Here is a 25,387-nt window from a genome sequence, read left to right on the forward strand (position 1 = left end):
TACACCAAAAATATTCTCTTAAACGAAGGTATTCGTGCTTGGATGGCGGCTCAAGATCAGCCTCATGAAAACCTTATATTCCCTGAGGAGGTTCTACCCCGTGGAAACGCTCTTTAATGGAACTTTAACTTTAGCCGGCCGTGACCAAGAAACCACCGGTTTCGCTTGAAATGAAGGAAGTACTTAAGAAGTGTCATTTAGCTTAAGGTCCTATGCAGTAATTGTACTAATTAAGTATGATATAGTATTGTGTAATTATCATACAATTTGAAGGAACTCAAATACATTTGTCCATAAATTGTGTATTATTTGTGTTTTACTCATGTTTATTAATTGATTTTAACGTACTTTATTATTCTAACTTTTTTATGGACAAATAAAGGAGAGTCGGGCTCATAATTAAGCCTAACTCTCCAAGATACGAAAGAAAAACCACCAAAATTGCGCTAGAACTTTGAATTTGACATGAAATGTTGTTACGAAAGAATTATCTTTCTCTAAATTTCTAATCTCTTCATAGGATATTTAACCTCTTTTGATGAGAGAATTCTCCAATATATATTTTTTTTTCTCAAAATGGCTAAACAAGTATTCATACTAGGGACCAGCAAGGCTTTAGCTTATTGTTAAAGTCCAAAGATTTAGCTTCATACTTAAGTCATGAAATCAAACCCCGCTAGGAACAACTCTTTAGAGGTTATAAGGTTTTTCTGACCATCTTCCCTCAAGAATCTGACATGCAAACTGCAATAGGTGCCAGTTAATAAACAAGGTATTTTCCCTTACATAATTAAAGAAGTATTCTACTAGGACACAATCATAAAAACGAATAAAATTCGCAAAACCATGGAAACTTTGAGATTCTTGATTTCCCGCTTGCACACGACTCAAAAGCAATCGAAGATGTTTCCACAAACATTATTCAGCCTACGCTAGACAACCGCCTTCCCGAATCAATATGCTCGGCTGCTCGCCTAGGCATATAGGATGCACGTACACCTCCACAAATCGCCTTTGCGCACACTCTTGCCTTGTTTTTCAATTCTTGCTCGCCCAACACAAACTTGTGTTTCTTCCGGCACATGAGCCATAAAACTTTGTAGTTAAGTTTTTTTTTTTTTTTTTTGACATCAAGAAAACGTGCATTGAGTAAACAACAAAATACAACCTATTAATAATACAACCACACAAAGAACACAATAAAACCTAAGGAGCTGTATGAGCTCTTACATTTCCTAAAAAACATAAATAAGCAAAGCTAAGAATGAGCCGCCAATGAAGTAGTGCGCCGTTGGTCGGTGAATGTAGTGGTAGAATCAAAACGCCGAGGACTGATGAATGTGGTAGGAGAAACAAATGTCGATCATGATCTGGACAACGAACCAAAGGCAAGATGTGCAACTTGCCGCATGAGCAATCCCAACGAACTCCTGACGCGTGGGATTCTTGGCTTAGGATTTGTGGAAGAGTCACATTCCTAGGTGACTCAGGACTCTCTCGCGAGAGTACGTTATGTTTTTCCTTAAAGTAGGAGAAACGGGGCGTGCTGAAATCCACCAGATGAAACTGGGGTGCCGCCTGCAGATTTTGATTTTTCAAGGCAAAGACCATGATCTTTGCCAAGCGAAAATGAAAGCTAAACATGGTGAGCTCTCGAACACACCATCGATTTAGAAACCCGGAAAACAGGAAGTCCAACCACGAATAACGAACATTGCCTCGACCATACTCACAATTCTCAACCATGTGATGTACCCGTTCCTTCAACAAACAATTCAAGAAAACTACAGAATTAACTACTACATCCTGACACCGCCATCCCTGCTTCAACTTACTAACAGTTTTTAAAAACTAGAACCAACAACAAACTAAGTCTTGAACAACTCGAACAAACAAACTAACACCAACTAAACCACAAACCAAACATACGAGGAAAACCTCAAAATTGATAACTAGCATAGCTAGGGGGGACGAGGAAAGGGAAGCCCAACTACTGGGGGGAGGGGAAAGGGAAGCCGAAACAAAACAACACAATAACAGGGGAAGAGGGAAACGACCGAGCACGCTAACAGGGGATGGGGTTGGGACGTAATTGAACCACTCGAACATAGGGGGGAAAAGGGGAGGGGAAGCCCAACTAACTAAAACAGGGGAGGGGAAATCCGACGAAGGAACAGGGCAGGGAGAAGGGATTGTCAGCGAGGAAGAGGCGGAGTAGATACCTGACTGACGCAAATGGGAAGGGGGAAGGTGAAAGACCCAAACTGGCGGCGACTTGGTCCTACAGACGACGGCGATGAAACTAATTGAACGAAAAAGAAAAACCCCAAAAACGCGAGCAAAACCGGTGACGAAGGAGTTACCGACGACGCTAGTGAATTTGAAGCGGCAGCAAACAAGCAGCAGGCTCGCCGGCGACCTGCGGCCACCAGCGAGCCTGCTGCGGCGGAGTTTGGTGGAGGGAGCTAGGGTTAGCAATTGGCAGAGAGAATAGAGGGAGCTAGGGTTTTTTTGAGATATAATAATTGATGATTAGTTGGTTCGAGAGTTTGATATAGTAGTTGAGTTTTTCGGGATACATTTTCCACACCAATATCGAACAATATTAGCAACCAATAAAAATATAAAATAGTGAGACACAAGTATACGCAAAATATTAGGACAAAAGATTTTGATTCAGTCTCAAGGGGCAAGACGTTGGGTGCCCATATTCTATATAGATATAAAGAGATGGCCAACAGTGCGGGTCAATCTAGCCCAGCCCGCCTCTTGTCCCATGTGGGTTGAGCCATCGAAAAGCCCGATGCGGCCTAACTCGAACAGTGAAAGTAGTGGGCGGGTCGTGGGCCAGATTTTTTGAGCCCAACCCACGAATGCCCGCTACTACAACTGCGCAGTCCGGTTCATGAAACCGATCTAGCCCAGTCCATGAACCAGACCAGCCCAACCCAAGTAATTATTCAACCAAATTGTGTACATATTAATCAAATTGTATATATTTTAATCAAATTGCATATATTATAATTCAATCAAATTCAAAAATAATGAAATTATTCATTAATATTAATAATTGTATATATATTTAATTAATTTTAAAGGTTATTTAACAATAATAAATGATTATATAACTTTGAAAAAGTATTCTCATGCAAACCCGCTAGCCCGCTAGGTTTACAATCTGCCAAAAACGCTCCCTGAACTGTGAAAACCGGTAATAGGTTGGTGTATGCCAAGATTTTTCATCCCGTGGACCAGCCTACCGAAACGGTGAATTTCACGGTTGGTACTAGGCTGTGAAATCTCAGCCTGATCCATTAGAACCCACAGACCAACCCATCCAGCCCGCACCCGTGGCTTCTCTACTCACTACTCGTGAGTTGTCTCCCCTTTGAAGGAAAGGATAGTTTTGTAAATCAAGCAATTCCAATAAATTCTAAATTCTGAATTTTATAGTTGGGAAGCTAGTGATTCATAATTAACAATAATCAATTTGCGGACAGTAAAGCTACCCCTTGAAATAGGCTAAATATACTCCTGATGTTATGACTCTCGAGTCATGAACTCATGACTGCAATAACATTCAATTGCGCCACTTACTACGTATAATCAACTGCTCAATATATAAATGTTCGTACTTGTAATATCAAACGCATGCCAATCAATCAAGTAATTAAATGATGATGGGATGCAGATTATATTGCAGATTCAGAAACGATAAATTTTGCTCAAATTTTTTTGTTTCACATACATTTTTTGTTGTCTCGTTCGTAGAAACCAGACTTAAACGATGAAAACTTAAGCTTAGAATTCATTGCAAGTAAAAGATCATCATGTAATCTCTTCAATGTTGGGTCTCTGCTATTTGTTTAGTAGTAGTAAATGCTCTCAATAAGTCACTCCTCCTCCACTTGCATTGAAGGAGCTAGGACAGTACTTTCGGCTACTAGCCAGAAAATTTGACATGAAAGGACTTCTGTGTGTATTTGTTTGCTTGTTAGATCAATTAATCAATGTGTACACTCAAATAGTATACCAGGAGAATTGGGTTTCAATTTTGCATCTATTCTAATATGGAGATAAAGGATAGGCATATACATGCATAATGCATTTATGTATTCTCTATAATCGATAGTAACAGCAGAAGTAGATAAACTTAATTACCAACCTAGGGTTGGCCAAGTGGTAAAGGTTTGGTTTTATGACTTCGAGACAATGGGAATAAACCTCACTAGGGGCTCTTTGGGGTGAAATTTCCCTAATAATTTCCCTCCCTTCAATGTGTCTGACCTGCATATCTGACTAGTTAAATGTGAGCGAGGTGCCAGTTCAGGTTGGTTGACTCAAGTAAGGTTCTGGGCGACATTGATCCAGATCCAGATCCAGAACCGTATGGTCCAAATCCAAAACAGATCCTTGCCTATTTTCTTCAAATTACCATAATTTTCACAATAATTAAAGATCCATTTTTGAGTAATCTTTAGGGTTACCAACCCTTTTAAACATATTAAAATAAAATATTGATATATATGAAATATATTGAGTAGAAATATGACATAAAAATAAAGTAAATAAATAAGATTAGAATCAGAAATCAATTCAACTTTGAGTGCCCACCCCTAAGTATGATATCCTTTTCTCATAGATTATTGACCACTCGATTTGCTTTAAAAAAAATGTGAACAAAGTGCTGATAAAACTTTGTCTACTCCCCTGATAGAGTACCACTATTAATAAAGACTTGTTGTGAGTTGTGGTAATAGAATACAACTCAATATTATTAATATATATTTAATGATATATTAGTAGTGGGTATGTGTAGCAATGTCCCAAGGTGCTTGTAGTGAAAGCTTTGACCGACGAGGCAGAATGGCAGATGTCATATCCTAATGGCAATGTTAGCTATAGCGTTACAAGTAGGAATGACAATTGGTAGGGTCTGGGTAGGGTAAGGCTAGACCCATACCCATATCCTAAAGTTTGGATATAGACCCATACCCTACCCATACCCATAGGATAAATTTTTTTAGGATCCGTACCCGTAGGGTCTGGGTAGGGTCTAGGGTCTAAAATGGGTCCAAAAAAAAAAAATTCGCGCACATTATCACAGGTATATATAATCTTTAAGCACAATTTTATATATTAATTTTGCAATTAGCTTCTACTAGTTCTACACATCTACTTCATTTCTAAAAAAAAAAAAAAACATCACAGGCAATTGCGTACTCTATGCGAGAGAGAGATTGTTAGTCTGATAGAAGTGAGATTTGCGGCTAGTAAGTGAGGAAGGGTTAGGGTTTTAATTTATAGGAAGTCTGCTAGAAGTTGGAACTTAGAAGGTTATGTTTATATCTATATTTATTGTAATTTTAAAAATTAAAAAAATTATATTTTATTTAGATGGGTTTATGGGTAGGGTTTGGGTAGGGTCTGAGTATTTGAGGAATGGACACATACCCTACCCTTATCCGATAGGACCAAGACCCATACCCTACCCTTATCCGATAGGACCAAGACCCATACCCTACCCTTATCCGATAGGACCAAGACTCATACCCTACCCTTACCCATAGGGTCCAAAAAATTAAGACCCATACCCTAATTTTAGGGTAGGGACTGGATGGATCTGGGTAGGGTCCTGGACCCATTGCCATCCCTAGTTACAAGAAAATATTATTATCAGGTTCGTTATAAGGAGAATTTCTCATAAGGACTTTTGATATGTCCGTTTTTAGGAGAAATAACTTTTACATTCCACTTGGCAACTTTGTTTGTTTGAAATCAATTTTTTTTAGTAAGGAGAAACAATTAGAACTGGATCTTAGGATAAAATCAGCCTACAACATCCTTACAAATGATGGTATTTGTCTGAACTCAAATGAACTAATTTCATTTATTTTTATCTGAATTTAGCTGAACTAGGTTATGGAAATTTTGAATGAACTAATTTGTAGTTTATATATTCGAACTAGGACCACAAGATCTTGTTTCGGAATCCTTAATCAACAGTTCCAAATCTACTTCTTCCATCCTTATTTAATTTCAACATTTATCATTATGGCTTATTTTAATTTACTTGCAAGACCATGCATTTTAGCTTGTTTTAATTTACTTGCAACACTACATTTTTTTTAATATTCTGTCTCTATTTCAGTCCTCTTCATGAGTCACCTTTCTCTCTCTTTTTCCTCACCTAAATATTATACCTCTCTGTTAAGAGTAGTGATGTCACTGGTGCGGGCTGGACGAACCAGGCGAGGCAGTGGTCCAGGACCAGACCGTGAAATTCATGGGTTGTGCGAGTTGGCCCATTTATCCCTTGACCCACACCGATCTGTTACCGATTTTCACGGTTCGCGGGTCTTGTGGATTGGACCGGGCTAGCAGGTCGGCATGACATGAGAACTTTTTTCAAAATTATTTAATCGTTGTAATTATTCATTATTGTTACATAAAATCTTTAAAATAAATTTAAATATACACAACTATTAATATTATTGAATAATTGCATTATTTTTAAATTTGATTGAATTATAATATATGCAATTTGATTAAAATATATACAATTTGATTAACTTATACATAATTTGGTTTAATACTTACTTGGATTGGGCTGATCCGGTTCATGAGCCAGGTTGGACCTGTTTCATGGTACAGGCTGGGCGGTTTTAATTAGTAGCGGGTATTAGTGGACTGGGCTCAAGAAATCTTGTCCATGGCCCACCCACCAATTTCACGGTTCGAGTTAGGATGGACCATACTTTTTGCAGGCCCAACCCACATGGCCCATGAGGTCGGCTGGATTGGCCCGTCTTGCTAGCCATTTCTAGTTAACAGTATAACCCATGTAGTTAGGAGTAGTTTGTCCCACAATGAAGAATTAGAGAGAGAATGACTAACATATAGATTGGTGGGTTACTCCACCTATCACCAATTGGTTTTCGAATGGAACATTGTCAACCTTGAATGTAGTCATTCTCTCCTACGACGTGGACTTGTGTACATGCCCCAAGCCCATCTGCCTATAAGCTACATGATAACTTAAGTGCTGAAAAAAAAAATGATACTTGAGCTACGTAATAACTTATTTCCTCCCGTTTCCAATTTTCCATGACCTTTCATTTCCATCTACTGCTTTTTTCCAAATCTCATTCAATTCTTCCCATATTCCAATTGATTTCACCATTATTTTTCATGGAAAATATCACATGCTTCCCAAAAATTTTTAGAAGTATTTTAGATGGAGGCTCATTTTTTTTATTTTGCCTCGGGCCCATAAAATATCAAAAATGGCACTAACATGCCCAATGTAATTTATCACTATCCCTTGTTATAAGTCAATCATAACGGAGGAAGTATTTCAAAGCTGAACACCCTAATATTCTTAATTTTTCTTGGAATGTAAGGGCACCCCAATTTTTTTTTCTTACCTACTTACTACTCCCTCCGTCCCATAATATAAGTCCTGATTCTGTTTTTACACGGGAATTAAGGTAAAGTGGAATCTTGTTTTATTTAAATAAAAAGATTCATTTTTTATTGGGAAACACTTGCATTGTGTTTTTCTTTTTAATAAAAAATTTAAAATGAACATTAATGTTGTATGGTTTAATGTGTAGAGTAGTTCAATAGGGTAAAAAATTCCATTGTGTCATTAATGATGGTGCATTGAAAGCTGAAATTATGAGGACATTTTGGGAATTATATTATTTTCATGAGGATATTTTGGGCATAATTATTGATTGAAAATAGAAATAGGACTTATATTTTGGGACACCTTATAAAAAAAGGGGACTTATATTATGGGACGGAGGGAGTATAACAGTATAAGTGTATAACAAACTAACACTACGGTGCATTGCATGGGCTTCCACTTGTAGTCGTAGCTCGAGTGACATTCTTTCTAGTTTGTAGTAATTTCGAGCTTATTGCCAAGTGCCAACAACGAGCTGGGCCGTTATGCATTATTTTGGAAGGGCCTTTCGGCCTAACTCGTTATTGGAGTTTTAGTTAGAGGCGGACCCTGGTTAGGGCCTAGGAGATCGTCTTTTCGCCTAAAGGTTAAAAATTATCAATTTTAAGAATTTGTTCAGCTACTATGACATTAATTGTTTATGTCAAACAAAAATGGAGTTGCTACAATAATATAGACTAAGACATTGTTTTTTTAAAATTGAATTGGATTGAACTAAACTTAATCAAAACTGTGAAAGGAAACTAATTGAACTAAACTAAATTGAACTGAAAAATAAGTCCAAAAGAACAGGGCCTAAAATAGCGTATCTTGACTGATTCTTGGGATCCAGATAATGTGATGTCATGAGTTGGTCATTAGCTAATGAACCTCTTTTTGAAATAAAAACTTGACCATAAATAATGGCCTTGTTTGGTAAAGAGAAGTTTGGGGAAAAATTAGAGGTTTGAGCTCATATTAGAGGATTTGACTAGTCAATCCTCTAATTTCATTGTTTGGTAAAAGGAGATTTTAATTAGCTTATTAAGCCCAAAAACCTATTTTTGAAAAATTTAGGGGAGGAGCTTTTTGAAATTAGAGGTTTGAAAATGAGTCGACCAATTACATCTATGTCCTAAAGTTGTCAGAAATTACATCAATAAATAATTAAAGGTAAAACAATATACTATGCACATGTCTTTATTGATCATTTTACATAACAATGTAGCAATCAACTATCAGCTACTTTTCAAACACTTTTTTACAAACAACTAATCAAATCAGCTAATACAATCAGCTAACAGGTTATAGTTATCCACCAATTGCCAAACAAGGCCAATATTTCCTCTATTTTTTTAAGTGCAATAATTTGACTTTTGCGCTATTCACATACCTCGATTTGTCCGTATTTTTCTACTACTTAATAAATATAAAAATGATTATGTAAAATAATGCAGGATTTGTTTCAATGAATATTTTCATAATATCAACTTTTTATAATTTTTACAAATACACAATTAAAGATATTAATAGGCAAAAACTGTACGATGTCAAATATAAAAGTTAAACTGTTGCACTTATTTAGAAATTAAGTTTAAGGACACTCTTTTCATATTATTCCCAATTAAAGTTGACCACTTGAAAGTGTGATAAAAATTCACCTATTATGCTGCACTTGGCAAATATATATGGGTTAATGAGGGATAGGAGAAGAAGAAAGAAAATAAAAGTATGGACCTAGAAAAGGGGTAGTTAGATATAGCGAGTTAGGAGTGGATTTGATAACATACAAGTCAATTGAGAACAATATTAGAAGGATTCTTCCAAATTTGGGATTATGAAGAAATAAACTATATTTGAGATTAATATGGAAAAACACCAAAAACTTTCAATTATAATTAGCTTTTCCTACAAATCTAAATCAAAAACATGGTATTAATGTATTATCTTAGGTTGTCTTCCGTGTGACACATCATGTAGATTTATGAGTAAGGGCCTGTTCTTTTCGACATAAAACAGCTAAACTGAACTGAACTGAATTGAATTGAACTGAATTGAATTGAAATGAATAGTGATATGTGAGAGTAAAAGTATTGTCAAGAGCTGAGCTGAACTGAACTGATCCGAACTGAATTGAACCGAACCGAACTGAACTGAAAATAAGTTGGGAAGAACAGGCCCTAAGTATATATGCGCTTATCATTAGATTCATATATACATTAATAGTGACTTCATTATAACTTATGTAATGCTTATCAATAACACCATATATGATGCATCATCAATAATCTCGTTTTTACTAAACAATAACCCACAACACGCCATCAACTAATGTTGTAGCTCGTTGCACATACAATTTTTTTTATACGTGATAGTATCGACTAATCAAAAACTAAGCGTTAATGTTTATTATTAATTAATAATTTACCTATTAGTACACAATTGTTCTTGGACATAATGACTTCATTCATATATCGTTTTCCATAAAAGTTTCCACACATTTTTTTTTACTCATAATGCCGAATAGTAAGTAAGTTGGAATTTGAAAAACATTGGCTTGCTCCATGCCAATTGCCACCAAAGTGACAAAAACATGGCCTAGGAATGGATGATGAGGTCTCTTCTTGGACCTTGCTTTACGGAAAATAATCAATGCTTTAATAACATCTCTTAATTAGTTCACACTTTAAAAATCATTTGTTTTTCTTGGAAAACATGTCCTCACATACTAATTAAATACCATAAGAAATTCCATAATCTCTATATATGTTTGATAGTTTTTTGGGAAACTGGAATTTTTTTGTTTTACTTTGATTTGTGAGCTACTATTCTCTATTTACCAAGCTATTGGACGCTGTTTACCCAGCCAAGCAACAAACATAATTTGTTTTCCAGAATCCAGAGGCATTTTGACATATACAAGCCTGCAGTTTGTTGGTCTGAATAGGGTACAATCCCTTATAACGATCCTTTTCTTTTTTTTAATTCTTTGATGAATTACCATTTCAAATTTTGAATGTCAATAATATGAAAAATATAATCGATGAACAATAATCGCCAAAAGCGTTATTTTTTTGAAAAAATTGACATGAATAATCACAACTTTCACCAGTCTTCTCAAAATAATCTCAATTTTAAATTGTTCCAGAAAAATCTCAATTTGAGGGACCTTTTCAAAATTGTCCAAACTATTAATGTTCTTATCCATTTAAGGTCTATAATATATATATAATTAATAATTCGAATTATTTTGAGAAGGTATCCCCTAAAGGTAAGATTATTCTAGAATAATCTGAAGTTAGAATTTAAGAAGACAAATGAAAATTAGATTATTCATGTTAATGATCATTTTTCTTTGAGAAAATTCAAGCATTCCAATAATTAAAGAGATATTAATTTATCTAATATAGCATAATAGTTGAAGAATTTAATTGATTAACTCGCCTTCCTGGTAATCATATGCCCAAATATCATAAGATTCTTTTTTAGCATAATATAAATTTTTTCCTATACAATGTAGTATTACTCGTTATTTTTTAATAAATTGTTCCAATATATGCAACTTTAATGGTTAACAATAAATATTAAATAGATTTTCTCAAATGACTATGTTGTGTCGATCGCTTTCATTAACGTGTGACAAAGTTGTGTGTCATACATTAATAAAAGAGACTCTTGGCGAATCATTTACCCTTAAGTGGAGCACTTAAAGCCACGAGATTAGGCACTACTATTGACGGTGGGTACATTGGGTGTTAGGCAAAAAAAAACAAAGAAACTAGGGGCTCCCTTTCACATTATTTGCAGTTCCATATATTATTTGCTCATGTCTTTTCTAATTGGCATTTGATCATTTAAGATATGACATGTTTGCAAAACTAGCGGTTCTAGTAACTGTTAGCGGTTGCAGTAGTTGTAGTTGTTGGGGGTAGCTGCTAGCTATCTACTAGTAGCTGTCAGTGATCAACGATTAAATTAGTTGTTTAATTATAAGTATTTGGCAAAAGTAGTTGTTGAAATTATAAAAGACAATAAATGACATTTATTCTGATATGAGATGAACTATATCAATATCATATGTTTGTTCAATAGTTAAATTCAAGATTTATTTTTTCAAAGAAATTACACAAAAAGAAGTATACGACTTTTTAGCTGCTCAAAGAAATGTATAAATCTAAGAAAATATTCAACCCTCGAAAAATTTATATTATCAATTTTACTAAAATACTTGTAAAATATCTTATCTTTAAAATAAATATTTAAATTACATCTCTGCTATTGCAAAATAACATTGAATTGCCATTAAATAAAACAATTAATAAACAGTAAAAGGAAAAAGAAATAAAAACCATTGGTTAATATTTCTACGTTATGCTATTATATAATGGTTATTTGCTAGATCGCTACTTCTAAATCTCAAACGTTACTTGTAGTAATGTTCCACAACCACTATTCATAATCTACTCTAACTGCTACCCGCTACTACAACCACTAACCGCTAACCGTTAATTTTTGTGCACTACCTTACAGAATACTTATAATTTTCTTAAGTAGCGTTTTAATCTTCTCAAACCGCTAACCGCTACCTCAAACGCTAATGCCATATAGGACCAATATCAAATAAGCAGATAAAAAAGTGTTTTAGAGTACCTGAGATTTGGTACCATTATTTGAAAAGATAACGAGTATTTGCCTTTTAGTTTCTTTATATATCTTAGCAAAAATTTTATAAAACTATGTGTCTTTTATAATCAAAAAATTTCAAAAAACTATCTTTTAAAAATTTTCTTTCAAAAAACTTCCTTATATATAAAACAAATTTGTTTCAATATGCTATCATTTTATCATAAATAGGGTTTAATTACTAAAAATTGAATCACCATAAATTGCTTTTCTTTTCCTTTCTCGCTTTCCTCTTCTTTTCTCCCTACCCCATCGGCAGAAATAGTTATGACGACTTTCATTTATTGATTGATATTAAATATAAATGTAAGATGATAGTTATGAAAGGAATTTGTTATATAAGTTAGTTTTTTGAAAGAAAATTTTTAAAAGATAATTTTTTAAAAAAAAGTTCGTTATAAAAAGTAATCTTATTTTTAACTTATGGAGAACTGCATGGATTTGACATTTAGTTTTATTGAAACCATAGATTATTACTCCCTCCGTTTCAAATATAAGTCGTTTAAGGTTTTTGCACACAGATTAATAATTTAGTTAATTTTAGTTAGTTTTGCATGGGTAATAAGAATTGACATTAAATATTGTATTGATAATGCAAAATAACCTATAAGCTTATCTTGATAATATAAAATCGCATTTAATCTTACATTGGTATTGTAGAATGCCTTATATTTTGAAACAAATTCTTCTAGCTAAAATGCCTTATAATTTGAAACAGAGGGAGTAATGGGAAAAGTTATATGCAGCCCTAAAGGCTGTATATAAGAAGCTAAAAATGGAAATAAGTTGCATTAATTGATCATTTATTACATCGATTGATGCAAAAAAAATTCATAAATTCACAACTTATTTCCTAAGGGTTGCATATAGCATTAACCCTTTATTAATTTATACAACTTAATTCGTTTGAAAGGTCATGCATCAAATTAAGCATTCCCGTCCCTACTATTGCTAACGTTGTCTCCAGTCTCCTTTATCTATCACTTGGAGAGTTGGAGGAGAAAGAATGGGAATGGTAGCGCAAGATGATAAATGTGAATAAATTTATGTCGGATAATACTTCTATAACTCATTAAGTTGTCATGTAGATCCCTTCAATGTTAACATCTCTCTTATCCTATTGGAAATTGGTATCTTTATTTCTGAGTTATTAAATGGGAGTTTGAATATTCACACTTCTAAGTTATATATGGGTTTAAATGAAACAGTTATAACAAACATGGCAAGAAATATATGAACATTTTCCTTTTTATATTTGTCTTAAGTTAGTTTCAACACTTTCTTATTTTGCATTGTTTGAACACTTTTATATTTGATATGATCCCACTACTCCAACTATTATCAGAGGTTGTTTGGTTCACCTCAAATTCCAATGGAATCTGGATTTCTTAAGAAGTACAAAATAAGATAGTTGTTTGGTATGCAGGAAATAGAGAATTCATGAGAAATAGAATTTCCAAGGAAATGGAAATTCCTATGTAGTGTAGGAAATTAATCACCAACACCCCTGGTGATTAGAAACTCCTGTGTCAATTACAAATTTCTATGCTCAATCAAACATCAAAACTCATTTCCTAGGAAAAAGACAAGGGAATTTACTTTCCATGAAATAAGACTTCTCATGGAAATCAAGTTCCAACAGTAACCAAACGAGCTCTTAGACTCTCTTTGAATCATGCATGTGGCCAAATGGGTGAGTATATTATTTGACTTGTATCCGAAATGGGTAATGAATAGGTGATGGGTATGGATACGGGGATCGGGTATTTATATCCATCATGCCCAATTTGTCTTCTAAGGGCAATACCTTCAAAAAGGAATCAAAGATTATTCTTGTTCCTATATAATTTCCATGTATGTGAACGAATACGAATCCCTTTTTGTTTTTCTCCGCAACCAATCCTCTTATTTACCATCAACATCTTTTGGAGCCCTTCTTGAACGAATCCATTTCTACCCGTGTTCGATCCTTGGGAGCAACAAGGTTGGGGGATTGGGGAGGAGTTTGGACTTAGATGAGCTTGGAGGGTTCGTCTAGCAGTAGGGTCATGGCCTAAACTCACTACATTAGGGTGTGAAGGGGAGGGGAGGATGAGAAGGATGGTTGGACTTGGCATGAAAGCAAAGATGGGGAGTTTAAGGGGAAAAGTGTGTACTACTTGAGTTAATGGTTGATGCTTCAACCTCTCACTCTCATGAGAACTTTGATTGGAAGCAGTTATGGAGCGCAACTATCTATTCAAAATCCAAGCACCTTGTGTGACGAGCGGTTCAAAAAGGTTCAGCGGTCAAAAGTCAGCTTGTAATAAATGTTGATAAAATGTACCCAATGTGTGGGGAGGAGGAAGAAACTATAGTTCACCTCTTTATAAAATCCCCGGAGGCTGAGTGGTGTATAATACTTCGAAAAAATCAAAAGGAAGAGGCATGGTGGGAGATCTTTTGGAGCATACTATGGAGTGTGTGGAATAGAAGAAACAAATGGGTGTTTGAGGGCAAAAGATAGGAGGTAATGGAGGTGATCCATATAAGACTTTAGGGAGAGTAAGGGAGTTTGGGAAGGCGAATGCAGGAGGGAGAGGCAATCAAAGGAGGTTTTGGAGGTGAGTCGATTGGGACCCCCCCCCCCGGAGTTGTAAAAGTCAATGTCAATGCTGCGGTGTTCCATATCAAAAGTGTAGGCTTAGGAGGAGTTGCAAGGGCTAATGTAGGAGATGTGTTGGTAGCTACTTACTGTGAGATTGATGGAAGCCTGGAAGTAGAAGTTGCTGAAGTTGTGGCTTTGCGTCACGCCATGTAGACCACCATGGAGTCGGGTTTTAAGAATCTCATCCTTAAGACGGACAACAATCACAACATGAAGTTGTACACGTACCTCTCCAAAAACAAGGTTGTTTCTTCTTCATTTGGTATGATAGTGCGTGATATTTAAGTATTGGCTAATTCTTGTGATGTTGTAGCTTTCCTTTGTAAAACGAAGAGGAAATGTGGTAGTCCACAAGCTTGCAAAGATAAGTGAGAGTTTTATGGAGATGAGAGTGTGGTTGGAGGAGTATCCTCCTAATAATTGATATTAGTAATAACGTATTATCTGATGTTTTACTTTTGAATGAATAAAATTGGTATCTATCCCGTAAAAAAAAAAAAAAACTTATTTTTCTTAAATTTAACTTATTGTGTTGAATTAATATATATATATATATATATATATATATATATATATATATATATATATATATATATATATATATATATATAACTTATCTCTAATAGACTTATTTTTACTCCATCAACTTATTTGTGTTAGAACTTATAGTTTTTTTGCTAAAGTTTAGCTTGATAAATTGAGAAGAACATACCTTAAGTTATAGATACATAATTGTGATAGAAACTATAAATTATGATTTGACCATTTTAATAAGGAGAGTTCAATAAGGACAATAATAGTACACTACTGAACATTATTAATTTTTGGTACACATTAGAGTATGACCTAACTCAACTAGCTGTGCTGATTATTACTATATCACAATTAACACTCAATAAATCTAGAAATGTATTAATTAAAAAAAAAAACCTTGCACATAATTTAGAAGTTTTGCAGAAGGAGAATCTTTTCGCCCGGATGTTGAAAGTGAAGCTGATTATGATCCACAAAATATTGTCGATCACAGAGCTAATGTTGTCTAACCTAATAGGAAGAAAAGTGCCTTTTTATTACAATAGTTTTTTTTTGGTAATTAAACAAAAGTTTACATGAATATATAATGACAGATTAACTATAGTGACTATTTGTATTAAGTGCAGTATAGGGCCTAGAGTTTATTATTGTAGACTTTGTAACCAATGCAAATCAATTTAGTTTAATTCGATTCCATTCAGTTTCATTCCGTTCATCCAAATTTTATCTAAAAAAGCACAACCTAACTCCCTAAAATGTTGCCAAGCAAAAATGTTGATTATATCAGACACAAATGTTGTCTATAGAGGCAACCATATCATGTAGTTTTACCCGTTCCGAAACAAGAAAATGTCTTTCAAATTTGTTTTATCCTTCAGCATTATACTCCTCTAATGAGAATCATATCTACCCATACGTGATACATGATAAGTTGGGGTGACCACTTTAAATGGACCATGTAGTTAAATTTTTTCTTACATCAGAGCATTAAATCAGATACACTTTTTGTATTCTTCTAAAACTTCTTTTCTTTTGTCCGTGTTGATAAAAAAAAAGAGGAAGATTTCTCAGCCATTAAAATTGCAGAAATCCAGGTCTTTCCTCTTTGTCTCATGCTAAGAAATAGATGCTAAATATTCACAATACCCCCAAATTAAATCAAATTCAAAAATATGTACTAAATTTATTTCAAATAGTATTTTTGACATATATGTTGTTCAAGTACCACAATGTGATCATATTTTATAACAATATATAAAGACATATGTTACTACATGAAGTGTAATTAAAAATTTGACTCAATGTGTATAAATAATAATACAAACTTTTATAACTTTTGTTATATATAGTTGTTTAAGATGTTTATGGTTAAAATTATGCGTTGACAATTTTAATAGTGTAATTTGAACAGTTCTTAGAAAACAGATGGAGTATGAATATATTTTAATGTAGGTACATAAAGTGTTACAGAAAATTTGACTGAATGTATATATTTTTTTTTTGATAATTTTTGGGATTTCATTAATCACCTCAACAGGCTCTTTTTACAAACAATATGCAACAAACGAACAGTGGGCCTCAAAGGCAGCCCAAATGTGTCTTAAAGGAACATGAATTACAGGAGATTATTAGTCAGATAAATGCCTTAAAGTCAGGCTAAAAATTCATACTGCCTTGAGAGCCCTTGTTTTGACAGCAAGTCAGCAACCATATTTGAGCCTCTTCCTTTGTATATGATAGATACCCTAGGGTCTTTTTTTGTTTCTCCCTGGATGAAGTTTATAATAATGAAGTTTAGATTCCATGGCCCCCATCTTCTTTTGTGCACCATTGGACAACGTTCTTTGAATTTGATTCGACTATAATATGCACGCTTGGAACTCGATTGCAAGAATAAGTGATCTTGAAAACCCGGTGAATTGCAAGAACTTCTGCATTATTGAACTCCATGTATGAATGGAATCGTGCTTAATAACATACAGATGAACTTGCCATGATGATCTCTAAGAATTCCGCCAATAGCAGATGAGTTTGAAATCGGGTTGACCGATGCATCTACGCTCTACTTTAACTGGCCAAGAGGTGGGGAGAGCCGAAAATCTGATGTAGTTGTCGAGATCATAGGCGATGTTGATGAGGTAGATTGCCATTTTAGACAAGATGGATTGACTCAATGTATATAACAATAATAATATAATATTTTATAACTTTTGCTATATATAGTTGTCGTTTAAGATACTTATGGTCAAAATTATGCATCGACAATTTCAATAGTTTATTTTAAATAGCTCTTAGAAAAACAGATGGAAAATGAATTATATTTTTTTTAACGTAGATAAGATAAAGAACCCTACTAAATTGACACGTTCATCCACGAAGAGCCCTTAGTGAGGTTTATCCGATAGCTTTGACGTTATAAGGCTAAACCTTTACCACTAAACTAAGCTTTGCTTGTTATGTGGAATATGAATCATATAGCAGTATACATTTATACCTCCTGCATGCAAAGACACTACTAAAATTAGATGTTCTGAATTTATGGTTTACTACTTGAAATAAATTGTTTAAAAAACTCCCCTTTATTCTTGCAGGTGCAAAAATATAAGTGCAGAGGCCAAGCCAAATTTCTGAACAAGGAATGGAGAATAGTAGCTATCAATAGACAATGACCATCAAAATTTAAAATGGACGGACAAGATCATGTGTTGGCCATCACCATCACAAGCAAATTAACTATTTTATACGATTGTGATTTAAGGTGCATGATGTCCATCTTGTGGGTGTTACAATAATCTCAGAAACCCCCTATCGTTGGGAACTTGGAATTAATTATCCTCATTAATATTATGGCAGAATGCCGTTGAAGAAACCTTCTCTTTTGCTCACCAAATATATCATTTTTCTTTTTCAAAATCCAAAGCATATGAAATCAGATCTAATGTTATATAATTGTTGTACTATAATATATCATCCCCGTTTTTTAGTTGCAAATTGCACTATTATATAAAATATTCGTAACTTATTAGGTAAGATATGTAATTTATATTAGTAGGATTTTGCTAATGAACGTCCCGCAACGTTAGATAAGCACCGAATATTTTTCAGTTATCTAAGATATGTAATTTATCTTAGTAGGATCTTGCTAATGAACGTTCTGTAGCATTAGATAAGCACCAAATATTTTTCAGCTATGTAAGATATATAATTTATCTTAGTAGGATCTGGCTAATGAACTTTTCGTAGCGTTAGATAAGCACTAAATATATTTTATGAAAACGTTAGTATATGAAGTACTATATAGTATTGTAAAATTCTACTCCCTCTGTCCCATAATATAGTGCCTAATACTTCATTTTTGGTGGGTCAAACTTTAAAATCTTTGACCGAATATTTCCATTTATATATATATAAAAAAAAACATATTCATGTGGGATCTTGTTATATTCGTCTCAATGTGTATCATAATATCAAATTTTTATATTTTTTATTAATACGGAATTGAAGATATTAGAGGTTAAAGCTTGGAGACCGTGTAAAAAAAAAAAAAACAAGCACTATATTGTGGGACGAAACGTGTAGTAGTTAGTGCGTGCTAATGTGATTTGTAGATATACATCATTTAGTGAGTCGATTTGGTTGTCTTATATAATGACAATAATAGGGTGACAAAATGTATCAACTGCTTAAGTATCTCTAAAGTATGCTAGGATTAAGTCTGTGCCAACTAAAAGTTGGCCGAAACAATGAGTCAATGACAAATCAAAGTGGCTGATTAGTTGTTAAAGACTTAAAGTCATACCTTTCATGAGATTTTAATTCTATTTCTCAATGCTATACTGGACTATATTTAGTGCAATTTTGGTAGCAAAAAATACTTTCTAATTTTATATTGTCTAGAGTAGAATATTCTATACTTTAAGTGCAAATGCTTTCTTTACTTGAAGAAGTCAAATTAGACCTTCCTATGTTCGTTAAGCAGGTTTTATAGGTCGCAAACAAAAAAAATTGTTATCATGGTGATTGAGAGAAGGACAACCCCAAATAAGCAAAAAAAGAAAGAAATTAAAACTAACAAAAACACAAACAGGAAAGAAACACAACTCGTTAAGGACTCGTTCGATATTATTGTCGATTTTCAGTATTTGATTTTGTGAAATATATAAGTCATATAATATAAGGTCTATAGTAGACTTAAAAATAGTCATACTTATACTAAACATGTCAATTTTGAAAACTGAACGGAATACTTGAAACTACTTGTTCTGGTTTCTATATTTTTGTTTTTGATTGGAAAAAAAAACTGAAAACTGGAATAGAAAACGATAAAGAACGAACGATAACTAATTGTGATTCTGAATCGCGTCCAGAACTATTCGTGTCCATGCAACTCCATTTAGTTATAGAGATTGAGGTTAAATACTTAGGATAAATGCAGTTTATTCCACTTGATTCAATCAGAGTCAATCAATTTGATTAAAATTTGAACTTTTTTTTAACTAAAATCACTTAATATTAAACTAATTTTCGTGGCAATTTGGTTCAAGTCACAACTAAATTATCTAATTTCAAATACAATTTAGAGCTAGGTCAAAATATTTCATTTGAATAATCGAATGCATGTTATAAGTTTGAGTATTCTTAACAATTAACAAGAAAATTTCTCCCTCAAAAGAAAGAAAATAATAGGTTCCCTCTTGTTTTTTGACCATGTAAATGATAAGCTCTATGGCTGATCAACAGAAGAAATTAAATCACATATATTTCGTGGTAAAATTGGATATGTGGTAAAAGTTCACATATATTCTGGTAATTCCTAAATTTTAGAACGAGTAGGGTTAATATTTACAAACTCTAGTTATCAAAAAAAAAAAATATTTACAAACTCTAACTCGTGACTCCTTGCCAAACTGTTGTTGATAACGTTGGCAGAAGATGAAATTCAAGTACTTCATAAATTTATAAGGTTGAAATTAGTTTCAACAATAAATCTATAATGAATGAAGCTACAATAATATATCATGAACTTCAACCATAAGAAACATGATTTTTTTTTTTTTTCCAAAAATACAAAATAAAAAAGCAACATGATTTTGAAAATTTTAGCATTAGACCTGAAATTGTTTTAGGCCTAGGGAAATTTGATCAGATAGACCACCCAACCCGAGCCTAACTCAAAAGCAAATTAAGGTTGAGATTTTTTTCAACCCAAAACTTACTTGCTTAATTCACTTGGTTAGAAAATCCCAAGACATTGTATTGGTAAATGTGAGATTTGCTGACAAGATTTTTAAGAACTTTCAAAGATAGATCAATATAATAAAGGTGAAAATTTCCTAGTTATCTACTTATCTATAATAAGGATAGGATCGAGTTTTTCACAACATTTATTAAAAAGGTTAATTTGGTTCGAAAAGCTTTTATTTCATTTTTATTATCGATCAGCACACGAACCCTAATAAAAAAAATAAGTCCCTAATTTTCCCTATTCCGCTTTATTTGATTGGCCAATATTTTTGACAAGAATTGACTAGACCATAACAAACATAACATTCACCATGCCAAACTTTTTTATTGCTACTTAGCTGCAACAAGTAGTTGAATAGTTCATACATAAGTCCAAAGATTTTTTTAGTTTAGATAGTTCTTTCTTTATAATACTTCATGAATACATCTAAGCATACCTAACCCCACCTATACTATATATTTCATGTGTTTGATTAAATGGCCATTAGACAAGACAAAGGACAACTCCTAAAAGTAGCAAATAACAAACTTATCTCACTTAGCCAAAAAACAACTAATTAAAGAAAAATCAAGACAGTAATCTCAGGCACAGAAGTTTCTAATTTCAACATTATTATCTCATCTTTCTGATTTCCATTTCATGTGATGGCATGTGCAGTTTCCTTTACAAGGACTCATCACAAACTTCCATGAGAGAAAGATGGAAACCTATAGTGTAACAAACTAGCTAGAATAGAGACATAGAATGATAGAGAAATTTTTGTACATATAATACATTCAATAGATTGGAAAAATCTTGCTTCATTCCTTCTTTTTCAATCTACTAGTAGTAGTAGTAGTGTGCATAATAATCAAGTTAGCATTGACCCTAATAAATAAACCATAGAATCTACTATTCAATTTGAAGTTTTGGAACTTCCCAAAAATACTAAACTAATAGAAGTACTAACAATCAATTACATGATCATCATCACCATCATCACCATCATCATCATCATCATCATTGTCATCATCATCAACAACAACATTACCATCATCACCATGATCTAATATTGAAGATAAACAAGGGGTAGTGAGGGAAGAAGAAGGCAAAGAAAGAGGAGAAGAAGGAGATGAATAATTAGAATAAGAGGAAGAAGATGTTGTTCTTGTTGTTGTTGTTGTTGTTCTTGTTGTTGTTGTTGAAGTACTAGAAGTGGAAACAAAAGATTCAAAAGAAAGACTAACCAATAAATCAATAAAAGCACCAACAATATACCCATGATTGTTTTTACCATTAATCTTCAAATAACAACCCAAAAGTTCTTCTAAACCTTGCCAATCTTTTAATCCATGAGCTTCAACCATTTCCTCCATTGATCTTCTAAAATCCTCATATGGGCTATTTGAATCCATTGACATTATTTCACTTTCTTTATATACTACTTTTGAATCTGGACTTTCCAACACTATCTCTTCTTCTTGTTCTTCTTCCTCCTCCTGTTCGTGTTCGTGTTTGTTTTCGTGTTCGCGAAGTAGCAATGAGCTACTTCGCTCAGGCTCAAAGAAGAGCCTATCAGACCTCAACCCACGAATAACAGTCTCAACAGGATCCCCAGAATCTTCTGAAAGAGTCGAGAAGCTTCTAGAAGAGGAAGAAATAGTGAAAAAAGATTCAGGAGGAGTGAGTTCAGTTTCAAGAAAAGCAGAGTTAAAGGTTCTAAAACCATCATTATTATTATCATCTTTAGCTCTGAAAGAAAGAGTCTTTATGTTACCTCCACAAGAAGGAAAAGGCCATGGTGGAGAAGATGATAGTTTTGGGTCTAAGCTTTTTGAATAAGATAGAAAAGGTAGCTTCATTTTCTTCACCATTAATGGAAGCTAATAAGTAAGTAAGTAAATAAGTGTAAGATATATTTTCCGATATTGATTATATCTCGTATCTCTAACAGTTAGTTTAAAAAAAGTTTGGTAGATGTTTTTTCTTTGTGGAATTTTGTCCAAAAGTTGGAGTAGATGGTGAAGAATAATAATGGGTGTGAAGGAAAAAATTTAGTGTAGGTGAAGAAGTGTATGAAAGTGTGAGAAGGTTGCTTGGTTTTCATTAGGTGACATTAATGGTGAGAAAAAGAAAGATTTTGAAGTAGTGGTGAGAAAAAAGAAAGGTAAGGAAAAAAAATGAGGGAAAGTGGGATTTTTGAGGGTTAAAAGAGTGGGGTCTTAAGAGTAATATGAGATGGTACTAAGAAGGTTTGAAGATGTAGGTGTGTTTATTGAATGTAAAAGTTTAGCAATTTTAATGTTGGGACAGTTGCCTCCATTGAATTTCTGTTGTACTTTTGCTAAGCAAAGCAAGTGTATCATTTATTGTTTTGTATATTTGGACACTCAAACGGCTTAACCCGCCGGTTTTGTAGCAATTTTTTTAGATTTTCTTTAAAGAGATGGATCCCACATTTTGTGTATAAGTTGTATGTCATTTAGGGTCCGTTATTTTAACTTATTTTTGTTTATCTGAACTTATTTTAACTTATTTGAACTTTTTAGACAAGTTAGTCATTACTTAGACCTTGGGGTTGTTTGACAATCAGTTGTTGAATGTTGGCTTTTGCCTTGTTTAACGGGTTGGAAGCATTGGTTGTATGTATTGGATTTTTAAGTTGAATTGGTTGTTTAAGTCAACTGTTTGCAAAAATATTTGGTAAAATAAGTTGTGGTTGTTGGCTGTTTATTAGAGAGTTTATGGGTCAACAAGCCAAAAGCCAATCAAAAAAGTTGCTCAAGACAAATTTTTTATTTTGGCTTAAAGGCAACTTCTAAGCCAACCAAAAAGCCGATAATTAGACACTTTTTTTTAATTGTTTGACCAAATTGGCTAAAAGTCAATGAAAAAGTCACTCTTTTCTGGTCATATAGTCCCACAATCACTCGCTATTTTAATTTTTCTCTTACAAAATACTAATTTACCTAGAAGCACCCAAAAGATAATAGGACAAACATTAAGGGACATAAGGAGTATATATATACTACACTCGTTTCACAATGCATTAAACATCTCCATTTTGTTTTATAATATTTATTATTTCCTTTAACAGTAACCTTTTATATTTTCTCCATTATGTTTTAAATGAAACGTTTGCTTTTTCACGCAACCCAACATGCTTTTTTTTAATCATTATTATCTTTAGTTGTACACAAGTAAAAAAAATATAAAAAAAATAATTATTTGATAGTATACATCGAGACGAATCTAACAACATCCTACTTGACTATATTTTTCTTTATTATTGAAGTCAAAATTGATTAATAAAGAGTGTCATTTCACCTAATGTTTCATTTGAAACAGAATGAATGAAGTACATCAATACACCCATCACATCACATGAGCAACAAAGTGAACTCCCTCTATCTCCCTCCTCTTGCCGAGTTTGTGTGTCGTCATTTCACAAATTTGCATGAATTGTTAAGCCATGAATTGTGAAGCGAATGTAGCAACACTTGTATTTGCCACTTATCAATATCTGATTAATGTAAATTCATGTAATTATGTGACAAAAACTAACACTAAGGCTTATATTTCTGTCATAAGGAAAGTTTAGCTCCCATTCTTTGAAAAACAAATAAAAAAATCATACTCAACTATTTCAACGATTTATTGCTTAGAATTCATTAGCTTCTTAATTTCCACAAGAAAAGAAGCATGAGTCCATTTTTTCGATGCTTTTGCAGATCTATTTGATGAAAAGATCGAAAGTATTGCACCAATAGTTCATTGCAAGATGTAAAACGCTAAATCTTGTAATATTTTACAACTGCTATCAATAATCTAATTAAATTTTTATTTACTATTCACAACACGAAAAAAGACGTTGCCTTTTTAACATACTAAACTAATAAACTATATAAATAGAAGCCTATCTATATCTTAAGCCCGCCACTAACCTTCTAAACCTAATCACTCACCTTGCCACCACCAAAACGTACCACTACCTTACTAATACAGCCTATCCAGCACCCTTACCTTCAAATATACATAATAATGCTGACTCATATAATTAATAATTGAGAATTTTCTGAAGTATCCTTGATTTTGGCTTAAATCTCAAAATACCCTTATTGAATTTTGAAATTCAAAGTTTAAGTTTCAACGATACCTTAAGAAATTAATGCACTTGAATTTTGGTGTATGATAGGAGTATTTTGAGCCTAAATACAAAGTTCAGGTATCTGAGAAATTGCTCCAAATGTGAGGGGTAATTTGAGAATTACGTCAAATCTCAGGATACATGAGGAAATTTCCCTTATTAATTTTATGGAAGATTAGTGTAGAAATTAACTTCTTGTATGATGTTTTGGATAATACAAACTAATTAATATCTTTGTTAGAGATGTCGCTCAAAAAAGACAGTGTTTAGCATCACACCAACCATCATCTTGTCAACAAGCTACCACTCCAACTACTGCGATGAAGACTCGAATTTATAGTGACTCATCTGGTCGAAACCCTTGTAAGAAAGACATTTTTACATAGTTGATGATGAAGGACGACACTTCAGCCAAAAATATGCAAAAAAAAGACAAAATGAGATCATGCAAGTCTAATGAAAGATTTAGCCAAAATTAGTATTAAAGTGATAGATGTTTTTTTTTTTTTTGGTGAAATATGGATGCATAAATACAAGTGATAGATGTTTAAACAGACTTTTCAATAGATAATATCATGTGGGTATTGTATGCGCATACACACAAATTATAAGACGCGTGCATGACATCATGATTTATTGTGCGAACTAATTAATATAATTATTTTATGTTATTATAAAACTCTTGTATGTCATTATTGGTGT

The 25,387-nt window shown here is 33.3% G+C and overlaps 1 protein-coding gene across 1 annotated transcript; it reads right to left on the bottom strand.

Moving 5' to 3' along the window:
• Nucleotides 1-21,160: 21,160 nt before the first annotated feature.
• LOC125491748 (transcription repressor OFP13) lies at nucleotides 21,161-22,908 on the bottom strand. The gene has a single exon (XM_057396410.1). The coding sequence runs from the start codon at nucleotides 22,410-22,412 to the stop codon at nucleotides 21,504-21,506; it is 909 nt and encodes a 302-aa protein (XP_057252393.1). The 5' UTR covers nucleotides 22,413-22,908; the 3' UTR covers nucleotides 21,161-21,503.
• Between the last annotated feature and the right edge of the window lie 2,479 nt (nucleotides 22,909-25,387).

This window comes from Beta vulgaris, chromosome 7, assembly GCF_026745355.1.
Source record: "Beta vulgaris subsp. vulgaris cultivar EL10 chromosome 7, EL10.2, whole genome shotgun sequence".
NCBI lineage: Eukaryota > Viridiplantae > Streptophyta > Magnoliopsida > Caryophyllales > Amaranthaceae > Beta > Beta vulgaris.